At 43.0% G+C, this 18,248-nt stretch overlaps 1 protein-coding gene across 1 annotated transcript in view; it reads right to left on the bottom strand.

Moving 5' to 3' along the window:
* CCDC88C (coiled-coil and HOOK domain protein 88C) overlaps positions 1 to 18,248 on the bottom strand; it is a 223,532-nt gene that overhangs the window by 78,106 nt on the left and 127,178 nt on the right. The window contains exons 8-12 of the mRNA XM_077466757.1: positions 16,264 to 16,448; positions 13,242 to 13,323; positions 12,965 to 13,123; positions 8,262 to 8,408; positions 719 to 863 (exon numbers count right to left, since the gene is read on the bottom strand). Coding sequence (XP_077322883.1) covers positions 719 to 863; positions 8,262 to 8,408; positions 12,965 to 13,123; positions 13,242 to 13,323; positions 16,264 to 16,448 — 718 coding nt within the window. The remainder of the gene's footprint in view (positions 1 to 718; positions 864 to 8,261; positions 8,409 to 12,964; positions 13,124 to 13,241; positions 13,324 to 16,263; positions 16,449 to 18,248) is intronic.

Raw genomic sequence — 18,248 nt, 5'->3', positions numbered from 1 at the left:
GCTCCTTATAAAAGATCAGAAGTCCAGTGATCCGGCAGAGAAAGCTACTTTCCATAAAAGCTAACTTATTTGTTATAGTCCACATGTGTCAAATACAAGGCCCAAAGGCCATTTCATGTGGCCCTTGCACCTCCCCTGCAGTTGCAGCACTCCCCTCGTCCATCCCCACCCCATCTCAGCAGTCAGCAGCAGAGTAAAGGACAGAACACCTCCTCCAGATCCTGCACTTCTCTGTGCAGTCACAGGGGAGGATCATCTCTGTGCAGCGCCCCTCCCCCCCCCCCCCCCAATCTCAGCAGAGAGGAGGACAGAACTCCTACAGATCCTTGTCTCAGGAATTGGCAGACTTTGGCTCCAGTCCTCCTCTTGTCCTTGTCCCGGGACTCCGCACTTCCTGTTTGCCAGCTTTTTCCTGGCAGCAGCACAAGGCGAGGGGGTGCATTGTGGTGTAAGGGAGGGTAGGGTACTCTTGACTTCTGATGGTGGGGGGGCTCTGGACATCTAGTCTTACAGATAGCCTTTTGAGGGCAATCATAATGCTGATGCAGCCTGTGATAACATTTAGTTTGACACCCCTGTTATTGTCATATACTGTAGACTTTGAGCTCCAATGAGGAGAGAGGTATGGATTTATAGAAGTGTTAAAGACATTGAAAGCTTTGCACAAGAACAGCAGCGCCATATCTCGTGAGCAACTCCTGACCTTTTGGCCACTCACCGTCAGACAGATCGGTGCTCCGGGAAAGCTGCTCCAGTTCCCAGCCCAGCTGAGTAGACTCGTTCATACTTTGCTTCTGAGCGATTTCCAGCACCATGTTCTCCTCCAGCAATTCCTCAATGCGGCTCTTATCCGAGAAACGGTCCTGACAATGTAATACAGTCCTTTATAAAGAATTTCATAACTACTGCCAAGATTAAAATATTTACCAGGTCTACAATATATGGCTAAAAGTGACGACACCTGACCACCACACCTACTAGAGCTTGCTGGGCATACCATTCCAAAGCCATGACCATTAATATGTAGATGCCCTCATTTGCGGATATAAAAGCCTTCACCCTTCTGGGGAGACTGCCACGAGATTTTCGAGTGTGCCTGTGGGAATTTGGGCCCATTTGTGAGGTCAGGTAAGGATGTTGGATGAGAAAACCAGGCTCACCCTCAACATTCCAATTCATCCCAAAGGTGTTCAGTAGGGTTGAGGTCATGGCTCTGTGCAGGATACGCAACTTCCTCCACACCATACTGGGCAAACTATGTCTTTATGGAGCTGGCTTTGTGTACAGGGCACAGTCATGCTGGGACAGAAACGGACCTTCACAAAAAAAAGAAAGATTACAGCAAGGTTGGAAGCGCAGAATATCCCAATATCCATTTGCATGCTGTAGTATTAACAGTAGGGTTGCACTGATACCAAGCATTTGCGAATGCGCTGATACCTGAAATCGAGACTTTCAGGGTCTTTTCGTTCAGCTGCAAGTGGGATTTCCTCCCCTGACAGCTGAAATGTAAACAAAAAAAATCCGGCAATTACTGATTAAGGAGGGGGCCCACCATGTCCGTAACCGTCGACTCATTGTCTCCCCCCCCATGGTTCCCCTTTGACAGCTGAAGTATAAACAAAGTCCTGGCAATTGGAGCAGTCAAAAAAAAAAAAAAGCAACCTGACAATGTTTATTTACAACACGCTGAAACGGAAAGATAAATGTAAACATTGTTTCATTTTGTATCTTTCTGTTTATTCATCTGCAGATCAATGGGATGAACTTCAATCTGCAGATGAAATCAGCAACCTGTCAAGTAACAAAAAAAAATATTAAATATTTCTCTGTTTAACCCCCCTATTAAAACTTTAAGCCCCTGTTCACATCAAGTCACATGCCAAATTGTCGCCTATTGCCAGCAATGGCACCATCCGCATCGGTGTGACGCTAACTTTTTGGGGCGCCGCACAGATTCTAAAAAGCAATTCTGCTACTAATTTAGGGGCGATTTCAATAGTCATCTGTGCATGAACCTGCACAGGTGTCTCTCAAATCACCACCCAAAGTCAGACTGAAATTCTGGTTTGAAATCGTGCAAGTTCAACTGAAGTCACATGATTTAATACCCGCATTCAGTATGAACCTACACAAAGTTAAAGTTAAATCAGCCCTTCTTCATTTAAAGGGGTTGTAAACCCTCGTGTTTTTTTCACCTTAATGCATCCTATGCATTAATGTGAAAAAAAACAAAAAAAAACCTGCCAGTGACCGGCCCCCCAGCCCCCCCCCCGTTTTACTTACTTGAGCCCTGGAATGTCCCACGGCGAGGACACGCTGTCCCTCTGCCCGGGGTTCTCGGCACTTGACTGGATAGATTGATAGCAGCGCATTAATTGGCTCCCGCCGCTGTCAATCAAATCCAATGATGGACTCGGGAGCGTGCCCGCAAGATAACCCTCTGGGAGAGCGATTCTCCGAGGGGGTTATCTAAGGCGAAGATTGGGGCCACTCTGTGCAAAACGAGCTGCACAGTGGAGATAAGTATGATATGTTTGTTATCTTTAAAAATAATAATAATAATAATAATAATAATAATAATAATTGAAGCTTTACAAATCACTTTAATTATTAATTTTCCTGATATTTTTTTTTTTTTTGTTCACTTCACTTGAAACTTTTTGTTTGCTTTGTTTGTCAATTTTACACCCCAACATATATTTAGGGCCGGTTCACACAGCGAGGCGATGCGAGGCGACACGGCTCGCCTCGCCTCGCTCCCGCAAGTCGCCCCCGTTCTGTACAATGGAACCGTTCTGAGAGGAGCGACTCGAGTCGCTCCGACTCAGAAAAAAGGTTCCTGTACTACTTCTGGGCGACTTCGGGGGCGACTTGCATTGACTTCTATACAGAAGTCCTCTGCAAGTCGCCGCTGAGGTCCCCACAGGTCGCGGCGAGGCAAGTCGGAGACGCCTCGCCGCGCCTCGCTGTGTGAACCGGCACTTACACGTTTCACATTGAAAAAAGCACACAAATTTAAAAAATAATAATGTAAATGACTTTTCAATGCTATGTACCATTGCTGACAGTTGAAGTGTAAAAAAACAAAAAAAAAACAAAAAAAAAAAACAAACAAAAAAAAAATGTTGCCAGCAGGTGTCGGTAATTGATATTGGCGAGTACAATAATAAAAAATAAAAAAATAAATCACTCGTACTAGCTGTAAAAAAAATAAATGGTATCAGTGCATCCCTAATTAAACAGCACCATTCACTGGAAATATCAACACCATAATTTGGGCCATAAATGGAGGGTGTGATGGTCGGGTGTCTTCAAACTCCTAGACATATCTAGAAAAACTGTACAATGAAAAATTAGATAAGCACACAATCAGTTTTAGATTTCGTATTACTGGACTGAAATAAAATCAAGTTTCGGAGTCCAGTTTGCCATAAACTCCTTTATTCAGGGAACCTCCGCCTAAGAACTGTACTTAAAGCAGAGTACCAGGCTTTTTCTGTTGATTAAAAATCAGCAGCTACAAAAAGTGTAGCTACTGACTTTTTATAAGCAGACACTTATGGCTTTGCGCCATCGCGGCCGGATGTGCACTGCACATGCGCGAGTCGTGCTGCGCTCTCCCAGTGGACAGGCAATCTTTTAGGACCTGGTCCCAGAAGAATACCGAGAGGGAGGGGCCACCTAGGGAGAGAGGAGGATTCACCCAGGTGGCCCCTAGGTGGAAACAGGAAGTGGGACAGGAAGTCCCATTCAAAATTAAGCACCCGCTCCCCCCCCCCCCCCTACCCAAATGTGGCATGTAGTGTAACAAATATTGCGCTGCCTTTAGTGTGCAGCAGGAAAGAAATAATGACTGCTGGGCCCTTGGGTGGCAATCAAAAACACACTTAATACAATATGTGCCACATCCTAAACACACTTGAAAAGATGTTTAAGTAGAGAAATTGACTTTAAAGGCACGTAAAAAAGTAACAAAATTTATTTGACGTTCACAGATTATACATAAAACGTGTTGTACACCTATTATTACATATCAAAAAACAAAAAGGCCTGTAAAGTCCATTTCTCGCTTAAAACAACTTTTTTAGTGTGCAGCAGCGAACACAGCAAATTAGATAAATGGCAAAACAAAGGCACCATGGGACGATGTTCAGATGTCCATGAAAATAGTAGGGGGTAGTAAGAGGGAGGAGAACAGAAAGAGCCAATAGCGTAATTCCGTTGAAATGAATTTTAATGAAGTTAGAAAAACTTACATTTGGCAGATAAATACAGCGTTTTTTTAAAATCAACTGGTGGCAGCGGAGTCCTTCGGAATTACGCTATTGGCCCTTTGTGTTCTCCCCATCTTACTACCTCTATTTTCATGGGCATCTGAACATCGTCCCTCTTTTGAGATACATCCCAAGGCAGGGCCAGATTAAGAGCAACATGGGCCTGGTCCTGAGGATTTTGGAGGGCTGTTTTTATGGTTAATAAATAAAATTTAATCCAAAAATTTTTTTTTTTTTAAATAAATTATGTATTTTAAACAAACTGCTCATTCACACTGTATGTGCAAGAAAGCCAGTGTGAATGAGCCCAAATTATATACTTAAAAAAAAATAAAAAATCATTATTTGTTGCAATCTTTTATTGCTTACATTCTTATTTTTGTTTTGTTTTTTATTACATTTTTTTACAATTTTACTTTTTTCCCCCCCACAATGCTTTTTTTGATGGGGGGGGGGGGGGGGGCAGTGGATGGTGTCAGCAGTTTTTTTTTTATATTTTTATTTCATTTTTTACTAATTTTTTTATAATATCATTGTTTTTTTTTTTTTAAATGCATTTGGGGCTGGGTTTTTGGCAGTGGACGACATCAGTAGGGCAATGGCAGTGCCCAAATGGTCAATCCAATCCTGTTGGGCCTATATTAAGGTAGGGGCTTGGAGCTGCAGCTCCAATGGCCCCTACGTTAATCTGGTCCTGTCCCAAGGGATTTCTGAGGATATTCGGTTGTTCTTGTTACAGTAGATCGAGGGTTCCAGTGTCCATTTCCATTTGTCGCTACCAAAGATATAAGCTTGTATGACCCTCAGAACATATGTTCTTGTGAGTTCAAACGTTCCAGTAAGCCTCCTAAATTACGGTGGTGGTACCTCTCACTTCAAGTTATACATCCCAGCTAAGGCTCGGTTCACACAGTACGCGGCACGACTTGCAGCGCCGCGACCTGCCGCGACCTCAGCGGCGACTTGCAAAACGACTTCTGTATAGAAGTCAATGCAAGTCGCCCGAAGTCGCCGCAAAAGTAGTACAGGAACCTTTTTTCTAAGTCGGAGCGACTTGAGTCGCTCCTATTAGAACGGTTCTGTAGTACAGAACGGGGAGCGACTTGTCAGGCGGCGAAGTCGCCTGGACAAGTCGCCCCTGTGTGAACTGAGCCTCACCGTTTGGATGTTCACATGAAGTTCTGCATCATATTTTGCACAAATATCACAAAAAAAAAGGTTTTGTTTGGACATTCACCATTCGTCACATTATTTTTCACTGGTTATTCCTTTTCACGCATTAGTCATCTCCATCAGATCATCCCCCGCAGCTATTACTTTTTGTACCACCTCCCCCTCACTTTAAAATTGTAAGCTCCATAAGCAGGGCCCTCCTATTCCTTCTGTATTGAATTGTATTGTAATTGTACCGTCCCCCTTTATATTGTAAAGCACTGCGTAATCTGTTGGCGCTATATAAATCCTGTAGAATAATAATCTCTTGAAACAAGTGCAAGTTGCCATCATACTACAGTGCCTTGAAAATGTATTCATACCCCTTGAAATCTTCCATATTTTGTCATGTTACAACCAAACACGTAAATGTATTTTATTGCGATTTTATGTGATAGACCAACACAAAGTGGCACATAATTGTGAAGTGGAAGTAAAATGATAAATGGTTTTCAATTTTATTTTACTAATATGTTAAAAGACTGGGGTGCATTTGTATTCACCCCCCCCCCCTTTACTCTGATACCCCTAACTAAAATCTAGTGTAACCAATTGCCTTCAGAAGTCACCTAATTAGTAAACAGAGTCCACCTGTGTGTAATTTCATCTCAGTATAAATACAGCTGTTCTGTGAAGCCCTCAAAAGGTTTGTTAGGAAACTTTAGTGAGCAAACAGCATCATGAAACCAAGGCCAAGGAACACATCAGACAGGTCAGGGATGAAGTTGTGGAGAAGTTTAAAGCAGGGTTAGGTTATAAAAAAAATAACCCAAGCTTTGAACATCTTATGGAGCTCTGTTCAATCCATCATCCAAAAATGGAAAGAGTATGGCACGACTGCAAACCTACCAAGACATGGCCATCCACCTAAACTGACCAGCCGGGCAAGGAGAGCATTCGGAGAAGCAGCCAAGAGGTCCATGGTAACTCTGGAGGAGCTGCAGAGATCCACAGCTCAGGGGGGGGGGAATCTGTCCACAGGACAACTATAAGTCGTGCTCTCCACAAATCCATGTATGGAAGTGTGGCAAGAAGAAAGCCATTGTTGGAAGAAATCCATAAGTCGCCCCATTTGCAGTTTGTGAGAAGTCATGTGGAGGACACAGCAAACATGTGGAAGAAGGTGCTCTGGTTAGATGAGACCAAAATTGAACTTTTTGGCTTAAAGTGGAAGTAAAATCCCCTATAATTTTCAGCCAAGGAAGCTGCCATCTTTGCCTCTGTTTAATCTTCAACTGCTATGGTGCTGCACATGTGATTCGTTATGACACCAGCCATTGGATGGTTTGATAGTTTGGCTGAGAGCACAGCCAATGTGCAGTTAGCATTCCCGGCATGCCTTTTTTTTTTTTAACTGTTTAAATCGATGGGTTTACTTCCACTTTAAAAGCAAAACGCTATATGTGTGGCGGAAAACTAACACTAGACATCGCCCTGAACACACCATCCCCACCGTTAAACAGCAGCATCATGTTGTGGGGATGCTTTTCATCAGCAGGGGCAGGGAAGCTGGTCAGAGTTGATATGAAGACGGATGGAGACAAATACAGGGTAATCTTAGAAGAAAACCTGTTAGGAATCTGCAAAAAACTTGATACTGGGGCGGAGGTTCACCTTCCAGCAGGACAACAACCCTAAACATGCAGCCAGAGCTACAATGGAATGGTTTGGATCAAAGAATATTCATGTGTTAGAATGGCCCAGTTAAAGTCCAGACTTAAAGAGGAGGGCCGGTTATACAAAAAAAAAAAAAAGTCAGCAGCTGCAAACACTGCAGCTGCTGACTTAATCAACACACTCACCTGTCCAGGGCGCCCGCGATGTCGGCCGCCCGAGGCCGACCCGTCCCTCGGCTCTCGGGTCCCGGTGCTGCCATTCCTTGTAAGGGAAACAGGCAGTGGAGTCTTACGGCTTCACTGCCCGTTTCCTACTGCGCATGCGCGAGTCCCGCAGCTACTGCGCATGCGCGAGTCCCGCAGCGCTTTCTGAATGGGACGCGCTGTGTTCTGGAACACACAGTTCCCAGAACACAGCGCGACTCATTACCCAGAAGACGCCGCGACGAAGACAGAAGACAGAAGATCTCCGCGGAGGAGGAAGAGGAAGATTAGGAGAAAGTGCCTAGCAACAGGCATTTCTGGTAAGTAAAAAAAAATAAATTTTTTTCATTTTTTTTTAAATTTTTTTTTTTAATTTTTAATATTTTTTTGTTTTCAGGGTGGCCCTCCACTTTAAATCCAATTGAGAATCTGTGGCAAGACTTGAAAATTGCTGTTCATAGACGCTCTCCATCCAATCTAATCTCCAATCCAATTCTACTCTCTAGATGTGCAAAGCTGGTAGAGACATCCCCAAAAAGACTTGCAGCTGTAATTGCAGAGAAAGGGGGTTCTACAAAGTTTTGACTGAAAACAAATGCCCCCCACACTTTTCACATATTTATTTGTAAAACAATTTTTGACAACCATTTATCATTTTCCTTCCACTTTGTGTTGGTCTATCACATAAAATCCCAATAAAATACATTTTACGCTTTTGGGTGTAACATGACAAAATGTGGAAAATTTGAAAGGGTATGAATACGTTTTCAAGGCACTGTATATCCATGGTTCAAAATGATGGAAAAGCTTTGATTCTCCAATTTTTTTTTTATTCCTTTTTATGTCAGAACTCAGTCCTGGGTGCTGGTTAAGCCCCCGTCTATTCTAAAATTTTCATCTTCCCCCATCTACAATTATGTACCATCATGGATTAAACCATGGGTTCCCTCACCAGCTCCATGTCGTGTATTTTGGATTTCAGCTGAAGGTTCTCTTTCTCCAGCTCGTGGAGTTTGTCTGTCCGGACCCGGGCTGAGGCCAACTGCTCCTCCAGCATGGTCTTCGTCTCAATGAGAATCACATTGTCCTCTCGCAGCTCCTAGATTAAAAACAGAAGATGCAAAATTGTTACTGTTGCTCACAGTACAATGTTATAAATATTGACTACCTACCTCTAACAGACATGAAGTACTAAGAGGATGAACAATATTATCAGCTTCTAAATGGGCGTTTTCAAAGCAGCAATTATGTGCTGTAATATTACTAAAGCTGAACTCCAGGCAAACAGCGTAATACACAGATTACATTATTAGAAAAAAATATATATTATATATATCTCTATATCTATCTCCATCTCTCCGTATTTTTTTTCTTGGCATCAAACTCAGACATCTGTACAGCAGAGCTCAGAATGGGAAAGGAGAAGCAGCACAAGAGTCTCGCTGCACTGCTTGTGTGCTTACAAGAAGCATGCTAACAGGAGGAGAGAGGAGTGACAGAGATGGGCTTATCAGTTGGCTGATTCTCCATTCACTGTCCAGTTACAGGCCAGAGGCAGGCCCTTGACAGCCTGTGCTTATAGAAAGTGGTTTGAATGATGCTGGCCAAGAGAAACAGAGGAAGAAGCAGCTCAAGGAGCATGCTGACAGGAGGAGACGATAGAGTGACAGAGAAAGCAGTCTGCTGCTTCTCCCTTTAATGTTCAAGTCAGCTTTAAAGGAAAATACGTTTGATTAATGAATGAAAGAAATTTGTTGTATCAATCTGTCTTTTAAAAAGTTCAGTATCAATTTTTTAGATAATCGAGGATTTAATGGAGTTACATGCTGCCCTGTAACTATTACAGACATGGATGCGTCTTCTTAAGGACAGCAATTCAGAATTTGGAGTAGAATTTGGAGTAGATATGAGCAGTAACAATTTTTTTTACTGGAAAAAAAGAATGTTGAGGGTTGCAGAGAGGAGTCACACCCCAACACACACAGTGCAGCCCCCGGCTCAGCCTCACAGCTCCAGTTACCCTTGAAGGGCAACACGATCGCAGTTCTAGCCATGTAATCTTAATGAGCTCACATTTCTCCATGACCTCTCCCTCCGGGAAGCTGGAAATTTAATCTCCCCCTGTGAGGAATGTATTAACAAACTCCATTTCCTGATAATAGGAGGGTCACTAACCCTGGATCAACTCTACCATCCACAGCTCTCCCAAGTAGTGGCCCTCAATCCATCTGGGAAATTTAGGGCGGCCACAGACTGATAAAGAAGGCAGAGCAGGCGTCAACTCTTCCTTCAACCTGCCCTGAAGGGTAAATTTAGCACACTTCTGCAAAAACTGCAGTTCCTATTTCTGTATTGGAAAAAGAATGACTTGGAGCCCACTCATTGATGGATTTACCCCCCCCCCCCCCCCGTAGCAGCCATAGGTACCATGCCAGGAAAGAGAGTAGATGTCAGCTCTTCCTCCAACCCTCCTCAACCTGCCCCGAGATGTAAATTCAGCACACGTGTGCAAAAAACCCAAATCCCATTTTTGTATCAGAAAAAAAAATTACTTGAAGCTCACTATTTAATAGAATTACCCCCCCCCCCCCCCCCCCCAAGTAGCAGCACACGCTACAGCCAGGATATTAGGGTGGCCACAGACCGAAAATACCATGCCGGGAAAGATGGCAGAGTAGATGTCAACTGTTCCTCCAACTCTCCTCAACCTGCCCCAAGGTGTAAAATGAGCATGTATGTACAAAAACCCCAATTCCCATTTCTGTAATTGGAAAAAGAACTTGGAGCCCACTCACCAAGGGGATTCCCCCCACCCCCCAAGAAGTGCCGACACTACAGACAGGATATTAGTGGCCACATACAATAGATACTGTGCCGAAAAAGATGACAGCATAGACGTAAACTCTTCCTCCAAGTTGGTGTAAACTCGGCACACTGGTGCAAAAAACACAATTCCCGTATCTGAATCAGAAAAAGAATGACTTGTGGGGGGGGGGGGGGGGGGCATCCAATGACTAGGCCCCAAGTAGCGGCCAACGCTACAGCCAAAATATTAGGGTGGCCACAGACCCTAGATACTGTTCCAAGACAGATGGCAGAGTAGACGACAAGATGCTCTGAGGTGCAACCTGCTCTGAGGTGCAAATTTGGCACAAGTGTGCAAAAACCTCAATGCCTATTTCTGTATCTGAAAAAGATTTTTCCAACAAGCAGCAGCCCACAAAACAGCTGCAAAATTAGGGCTGCCACTGACCAGAGATATCACGCTGAGTAAAATAGCAAAGCAGATGTCAACTATTCCTCCAAACCACCAATATTTTCCCTCTTGTTCCACCACAAATCAGCACAAGTGTGCACACAACCCCAGATCCCATTTCTGTATCGGAAAAGGCATAACATGGAGCACGCTCACCGAGGGATTTGTCACCATGGTAGTGACCCTCGCTACAGCCAGAAAATTAGGGTGGACATAGAAAGCTTAGCCTATTCTTCTCAGCACAATATCTACAGTCTGTGGCCACCCTAGTTTCCGAACTGTAGCGAGACACTAATTACCTGGGATAAAAAAAATCCCTTGGTGAGTGGGCTCCAAGTCATTCCTTTTTCCGATACAGAAACGGGAACTGGGGTTGTGTGCACAAGTGAGCAGAGTTTACACCTCGGTGGAGCAGGGCAACAGGTATTGGTGGCTTAGAGGAATAGTTGACAATGGCTTTATCATTTTTCTCAGCACGATATCTACAGACATCAGCTATTCCTCCAAACCACCAATACCTGCCTTTTTTTTTTTAGCTCAAGACAAGTTGGTACAATGACCAAGGTGCTCAATATGAACACAATGAAAATACAGTTCAGTACACAATTATGTATCAGATTTACAGCTGTATATACAGAGATCAAATGATACATTTTTCACATGAACAGATGACATCCAGTCACTTATCAGCAGGGCTCAAGTCCTGCGGGAACGCATGGGAACGGAGTTCCTGTACTTTTTCCACAACAGGAACTCAGTTCCCGTTAGCAGCCGTGTCCTGCAAGACTTTGAAGTATGCGAGCTGTGTGGCAGGTGCTACACCAGCAGCCACCCGACACAGCTCACAATAGTAAGTGCTGCACACCTGACCATTCAGGCATTGCCAGTAGGGGGCCCCATGACAGCTTCGATCTACCTGTCAATCACAGGGTTGGAATAGCAGCGAGTGTGTGTTGGAGCCCTGCAGAGTTTGCAGCCCCCCAAGCTAACATACATCTCCTAAGTAGGAACACATCACTAGCTCCCCAAGCATTCTGTCCAGATAATGTGCAGTTAATTTATGACCTTTCAATTTAACCCTGTGTTATCCAAACTCTGTTCAATGAAAATTGTAAACTCACCACATAAACACTCTATATACAAAATAAAATTCCCCGATAAAGATCAGAACACTATGTTCACATTTGCATGGAAGCACAATTGAATGAATGCTGATTATTCAGAGAATTACCGTATTTATGTTTATTGAGGATTGTTTTTTTTTTTTTTTTATGTAATAACAGTTAAGCTTCATACACACAATACGAAAATTGGATGGAAAATACCACTTTTGAAGCATTCGTGCATATGAACGTATCATATTTTTTTTTTTATGGGAGTTCCCACACTTTTTTCCCCAGGACTTGACCCCTGCTTATCAGCCAAGTAATGGTGAGTTGGGCATCAGAGAACACTATCAGGCATGGAGGCATGAGCATGTCCAGATCTATAAACCAAGTATAGGCTCTAAGCTCTCAAGCAGTTGTGATAGTGAGAGTGTATGAACACTATGCTCAAAGAAATTTGTTTTTCAAATAGGAGGACCTGGTTCAGCATCTGGAGCTACTGTCGGGTAGATGGAGGAGCAGATCGATTCCATTTAAACCGATACCCGCCTTTCTACTTCGAAGTGTAAATTCAGTACAGGTGTGCACACAACCTTCAGATCATCTCATAGGACCAAGGTAATGAGTGAGCACATCTCTCTGTACATTCGGAGTGCCGACTCAATCCGAATAGGGTGGCACCCTTTCCTATAATCCCAAACTCAAAAAGCAGGCATAAAGAAGCTGAAGGGGAAGAGACCCAAAGAGCTCAAATGGGAAGAGGGGATTTGGCAAATAGCGGTCTTCTCCTTTTATTATCAAAACGTTTTAGTATCAAAGATTAATTAATATAAAGGCAGACTACATATGAGCTCTTCCGGTTCTCTTCCCTTCAACTTCGGTATCGGAAAAAGAGTGACTTGGAGTTCACTCACCAAGGTATTCCCCTCCCCCCAGTAGCGGCCTACACTACACCCAAGAAATTAGGGTGGCCACAGAACATAGATATTGCACCAACTTGGATAACAATTTCCCTCACTCACTTTGAGCCACCAATAGTTTATCGGGCCCAGTATGTGCTCAAGACAACAATAAGTAAATCCAAAAAAGACATGCAGGTAGGTTAATTGGCTTCTGTCCAAAATTGGCCCTGGTATATGAATGGGGACCTTGGATTGTGGGCTCCTTGAGGGTAGGGACCAATGTGAGTGTGCAATGTACAGGGATAGGGGGTAGACACTCACTCAGGTTGAACTGGATGGACTGGTGTCTTTATTCAACCTTAGCAACTATGAAACGAAGTATGTAACGTACGTCCATTCTGGCCTTGTAGAAGTCCACGTCATGCAACTTCTCTTTACACCGTGCAAGTTCATTCTCTAGCCGGTCCACTTTACCGGCCCTCTCCTTCAGCGAGTCCAGCTCGTCTCTGTAGGTCCGTGCGGTTCGAGCTTCAGATGATAGCTGGATGTTCTACACAATAAAATAAATGTTTTATTTTAATTTTTTTTTTAAATACATAACTTTGGTTTCGTCAGCTTTTTCTAGAACCCTCCTTTTCCAATGCTCGGGGAGAAGAGATGAGACTCACATCTTGTTTTAGTTTTTGAAGCTCCAGACTTAGCCTCTCCACTTCATGTTTGGTGTCCATCAACAGCTCCGTCTTCTCCTCCCTAAAAAGTAAATCACACAACCGATGTGAAAATGGAGTATGGCTGGAAAGTCCTCAAAATGCAAGGCACCTCCTCCCAAATATTGTATAGAAAATTAGGAAGGGATAGGAAAGGGGGATTAGAACGGTGCCAAGTAGTATATACGTTACAAAGAATACATAAAATAGTTTAGATTCAAGATACAGGCATACCCCGCTATTAAGTACACAATAGGGTTTATTTACTAAATCTGGAAAGTGCAAAAATCAGGCTCACTTCTGCATAAAAACCAATGAGCTTCTAACCCCAGCTTGTTCAATTAAGCTTTGGTAATTAAACATGGAAGCTCATTGGTTTCTATGCAGAAGTGAGCCTGATTTCACATTTTCCAGCTTTAGTAAATAAACCCCATTGTGTACTTAAAGCGGTTGTATACTCATTTTTTGGACTTTTACCTACAGGAAAGCCTATAATAAGGCTTACCTGTAGGTAAAAAAAAAATATCTCCTAAACCTGTACGGTTTAGGAGATATTCCCCTCGGTATGCGCCGCTGACTGCAACGGCGAATGCGCACAAGGGGATTCTCGGCTGAAAAAGTCCGGCAGTGGCCGGACTCGGCCGGGATGAAATCTCCCGCGCGCATGCGCGGGAGTGACGATATCGCGGTTCCGGCCACTCACAGCGCCGGAGCCGCGATACCCGGAAGAAACGCTGAGGGAGCATGTCAGCTCCCTCGGCGTGGATCGGGCCAGATGTCGGGGCCTCGTTCTAAGGTAAGTATTTCATAATGAGCTAGTTTGCGGTGCATACTAGCTCATTATGACTTTTGCTTTGCAGGTGGTAAAAAAAACAACAAAAAAAAAGAAAAAAAAGAAAAAACATGAGCGGGTTTACTACCGCTTTAAAAGTGGGGTATGCCTGTAGAAAAATTAGAAAACACAAAATACACAGATAGGTGCGTGAACAATTCCAAAACAGGGAAATATACATATGAACATAGACCAAGGTGTTAACAGGCCAATATAAAAGTTACAGGCAATGAATCCCCACGTTTTGCCAAACATTGGTTTCTTCAGGGGAATTAGTGTTATTGACCTGTACAAATATGTGAGTTCTAAATGAAAAAAACACAGAAAAATACAAAAATTACATCTTAGTAATAATATAAATTATACATATTTTATAAATACTGGAAGCATGTAATGGCTGTGGATGGCTACCCATGGCTGGTGATGAACCCTGCATACCCCAATACCTACCCTGGTATCCCCGATGGTGGATATAGCACCGAGACCCCCCTAAGAGAATCAGCAGAAAGGCACCGCAACTAACCAATATAAATACAGGGGCTCCAGGGAATGTCAATAATGGCCAAAAAATGATGGTAAAGATATCAATAAAGCAATCACCATAGGATGATAACAAGCTGATGATATTATATTTATATTGGTTTTAATACTATACAATTGTGAGTAATGAGGCTATGTTAGCCCCTTTTGGGATACATTTTATTCCAATGACTAAATTTTTCTGTATCACACTGATATATTTATTCCTTCTCAACACGCTAGGTTTTTGTTAGCCCCCTGCAGCCACATTAGTTGTGGTGCCCTGCCGATTCTCTTGGGTGGGTCTCGGTGCTATATCCGCCATCAGGGATACCAGGGTAAGTATTGGGGTATGAATGATTCACCAGCCATGGAGAGCCATCTATAGCCATGACATGCTTCCAGTATTTATAAAACATGCATCATTTTGTATATATGTGTGTGTGTGTGTGTGTGTGTGTGTGTGTGTGTGTGTGTGTGTGTGTGTGTGTGTGTGTGTGTGTATGTATGTATGTATATATATATATATATATATATATATTTATATTTATTATTATTAAAATGCAATGTTTGTATTTTTCATTGTTTTTTTCATTTAGAACTCACATATTTGTACAGGTCAATAACACAATTTTCCCTGAAGAAGCCAATGTTTGGCGAAACATGTAGGGATTCATTCATCTACAGCCAGTTTCCAGGATCTTCTGTGCTAACAAGCTTCCCTACGGAATTCTGAAGACACCAAGCGTTACCATTAATGTGCCCATACACTATGGTTTACCAAGTTAGTGCATATTGTTTTTAACACTTAATCTTTTAATAAAGTGCTACACTTAGATGGTGGCGTCCCCTGCCTTCTTACTCTTGTTAGAGACCCAATTAGTTAAATACTGCATTATGGGCACTAGATGGCGATCATATAATCAAATTAGACATATAATTGTTGAGGCTGTGTGAATATTCGTCACATTTATACAGCAAATGTCTTATAAATAAGACCCCTTGGTTCACCCAAAGCTCTGTGTAGCAAACAGTTGCCCTTTTTTTTTAATTTTAAATATTGTTTTTGCGTTTTTCCCATCCCGACGATCTCCTGCAATTTTTTTCAAGTCTACATCCTGATAGTGACAACAGTGTACCATGCCCCCCACTGCTGCTTAAAAACTTCCCTGCAGGGGTGTATGCGGAAAAGGTGACAACACAGGAGCACAATGGGGAGACCGTTGTCACCCTTTAACTGTAAGTGCCATGAGCATGACAGGAGCTCCAGGTAGTCATTTAATTAAAGATGCCAATGTAAAAAGGCTGGAACGTCTGAAAATTACATATTTAAGTTGATCGGTAATTGTGTTTGGATTTTTTTTTTGTTATGATATTCATGCACTATGGCTGTGTTATGGTGCATCAGTATTTTTATATCTTTTCCTGTATATTTATAGGTTGTTCTGAAAATAAATGAAAAACATTGCGAAAATAAAAGGCTGCAACACCCAAAACCGTATATACATCTGCCTCTGCTTTTCAACCAGAGCCCATAGGAAACGTCCTTTATGTGCCCGTATATATTCCACTACGGAAGGTCTTTGGCTAAATCGTCAATGCCGCTACTGGAGAGTCCATGGCACCACTTACAGCTCCTGGCGGATCCTCCGTAGTTTGGCTTTGCTGTCCGCCAGCTCCACCGCGAGGTGCTGTTTGTCCTCGGTGGCGAGGTGGTTGACCACGTTGGATGAGAGGTCTGGGCTGGAAGACTTGACGGGACTTGGTGGGTTCAGAGACTGGAGGTAATCCCTCTCCTGGGTCAGATCTACAACCACCTGCAATACAGAAGATGGAATTGAGGGGAGCTGAAAAAAATTCAGTGCATCCTAACCAATCACAGACCATCCGTGGGAAAATTTCTACCGGTGTCGAGCTCAAATTGTTCCATGACTGCAACTTAGACTGCTAGGGTCTCTGCTGAAACTACTGAAACCACATCCAGCAAGAAGTTTCAGAGGTGGCCAGCAAAGACAGCCTTGCATCTCTCTCAGTGCAGGTTCCTTTTAAGGTGGTGCCACCTCTGTCAGTCGAGAGGGCAGGAAAGAGCTACCCGAGACTTGCTTAGAGCACCACCTGCTGCTCACAATTGGTAAACATGAAATCATTTACAATATATCACATTTACCAAATGACTTTTAAATTGGTACTAAACACAGAAGTAAAGTGAATATATGATATAAAAAAAAAATAAAAAATGAATGATAGATCCTCCTTAAAGAATAAATGCACTTTAGGCACAGAGAAGGTCCAAGAGATGGCCCGATATAAACCCACTGATTGTGCAGGCGAAGCCATTGGCACAAAGACTGATGCCATTATCACAGCTTTTTCTATGAGTAATGATTGGTTACAATTATTTGCCAATTCCCTCTAGCGTTTTCTAGAATGGTTACACTGAATCTGTTACAAGACTGTGTCTCCAATGGTCCACAGATCCATCTAGTGGCAATAATTGCATTCTTTTTCTATGGCCTATAATAGTACCATTTGTTCAGAAGAGAAAATAGCCTAAATAATGTTATTTTTGCCCTATTCACACAAAACAAGCCATTACACCCCCTTATACCAATGATGGGGCACTATTCCTCCCACTGGGGCACTATCCACTGACACCAATGATGGGGCACTATTCCTCCCACTGACACCAATGATGGGACACTATTCCTCCCACTGACACCAATGATGGGGCACTATTCCTCCCACTGACACCAATGATGGGGCACTATTCCTCCCACTGACACCAATGATGGGGCACTATTCCTCCCACTGACACCAATGATGGGACGCTATTACTCCCCCTTATATAAATGATGGGGCACTGTTCCTCCCATGGATACCAATGAGGGGGCACTATTCCAACAAACTGACATCCATGATGGGGCACCATTTCTCCCATCGACACCAATTATGGGGCACTATTACTCCCCCTTATACCAACGATGGGGCACAATTACTCCCCTTATAGCAATGATGTGCATGTCCATATCCAACGCAGTTTGGGTAATGTAATCTAGTTAAATTCTCGACACATCTATTTATGCATGTACAGTGGGGATGGAAAGTATTCAGACCCCCTTAAATGTTTCACTCTTCGTTATATTGCAGCCATTTGCTAAAATCTTTTAAGTTCATGTTTTTTCCTCATTAATGTACACACAGCACCCCATATTGACAGAATTGTTGAAATTTTTGCAGATTTATTAAAAAAAAGAAAAACTGAAATCACATGGTCCTAAGTATTCAGACCCTTTGCTGTGACACTCATATTTACCTCAGGTGCTGTCCATTTCTTCTGATCATCCTTGAGATGGTTGTACACCTTCATTTGAGCCCAGCTGTGTTTGATTGGACTTGATTAGGAAAGCCACACACCTGTCTATATAAGACCTTACAGCTCACAGTGCATGTCAGAGCAAATGAGAATCATGAGGTCAAAAGGAACTGCCTGAAGAGCTCAGAGACAGAATTGTGGCAAGGCACGGATCTGGCCAAGGTTACAAAAACACTTAAAGCGGGAGTCCGCCGGGACTCCGCGTTTTTTTTTTTTAAAGCCAGCAGCTACAAATACTGCAGCT

The sequence above is a fragment of the Lithobates pipiens genome, unplaced genomic scaffold (genome assembly GCF_037356315.1).
Source record: "Lithobates pipiens isolate NorthernLeopardFrog02 unplaced genomic scaffold, aLitPip1_a1.2 Scaffold_37, whole genome shotgun sequence".
Classification (NCBI taxonomy): Eukaryota; Metazoa; Chordata; class Amphibia; order Anura; family Ranidae; genus Lithobates; species Lithobates pipiens.
The sequence above is the reverse complement of the archived record's forward strand: the minus strand, read 5'-3'. Positions and strand labels throughout refer to the sequence as shown.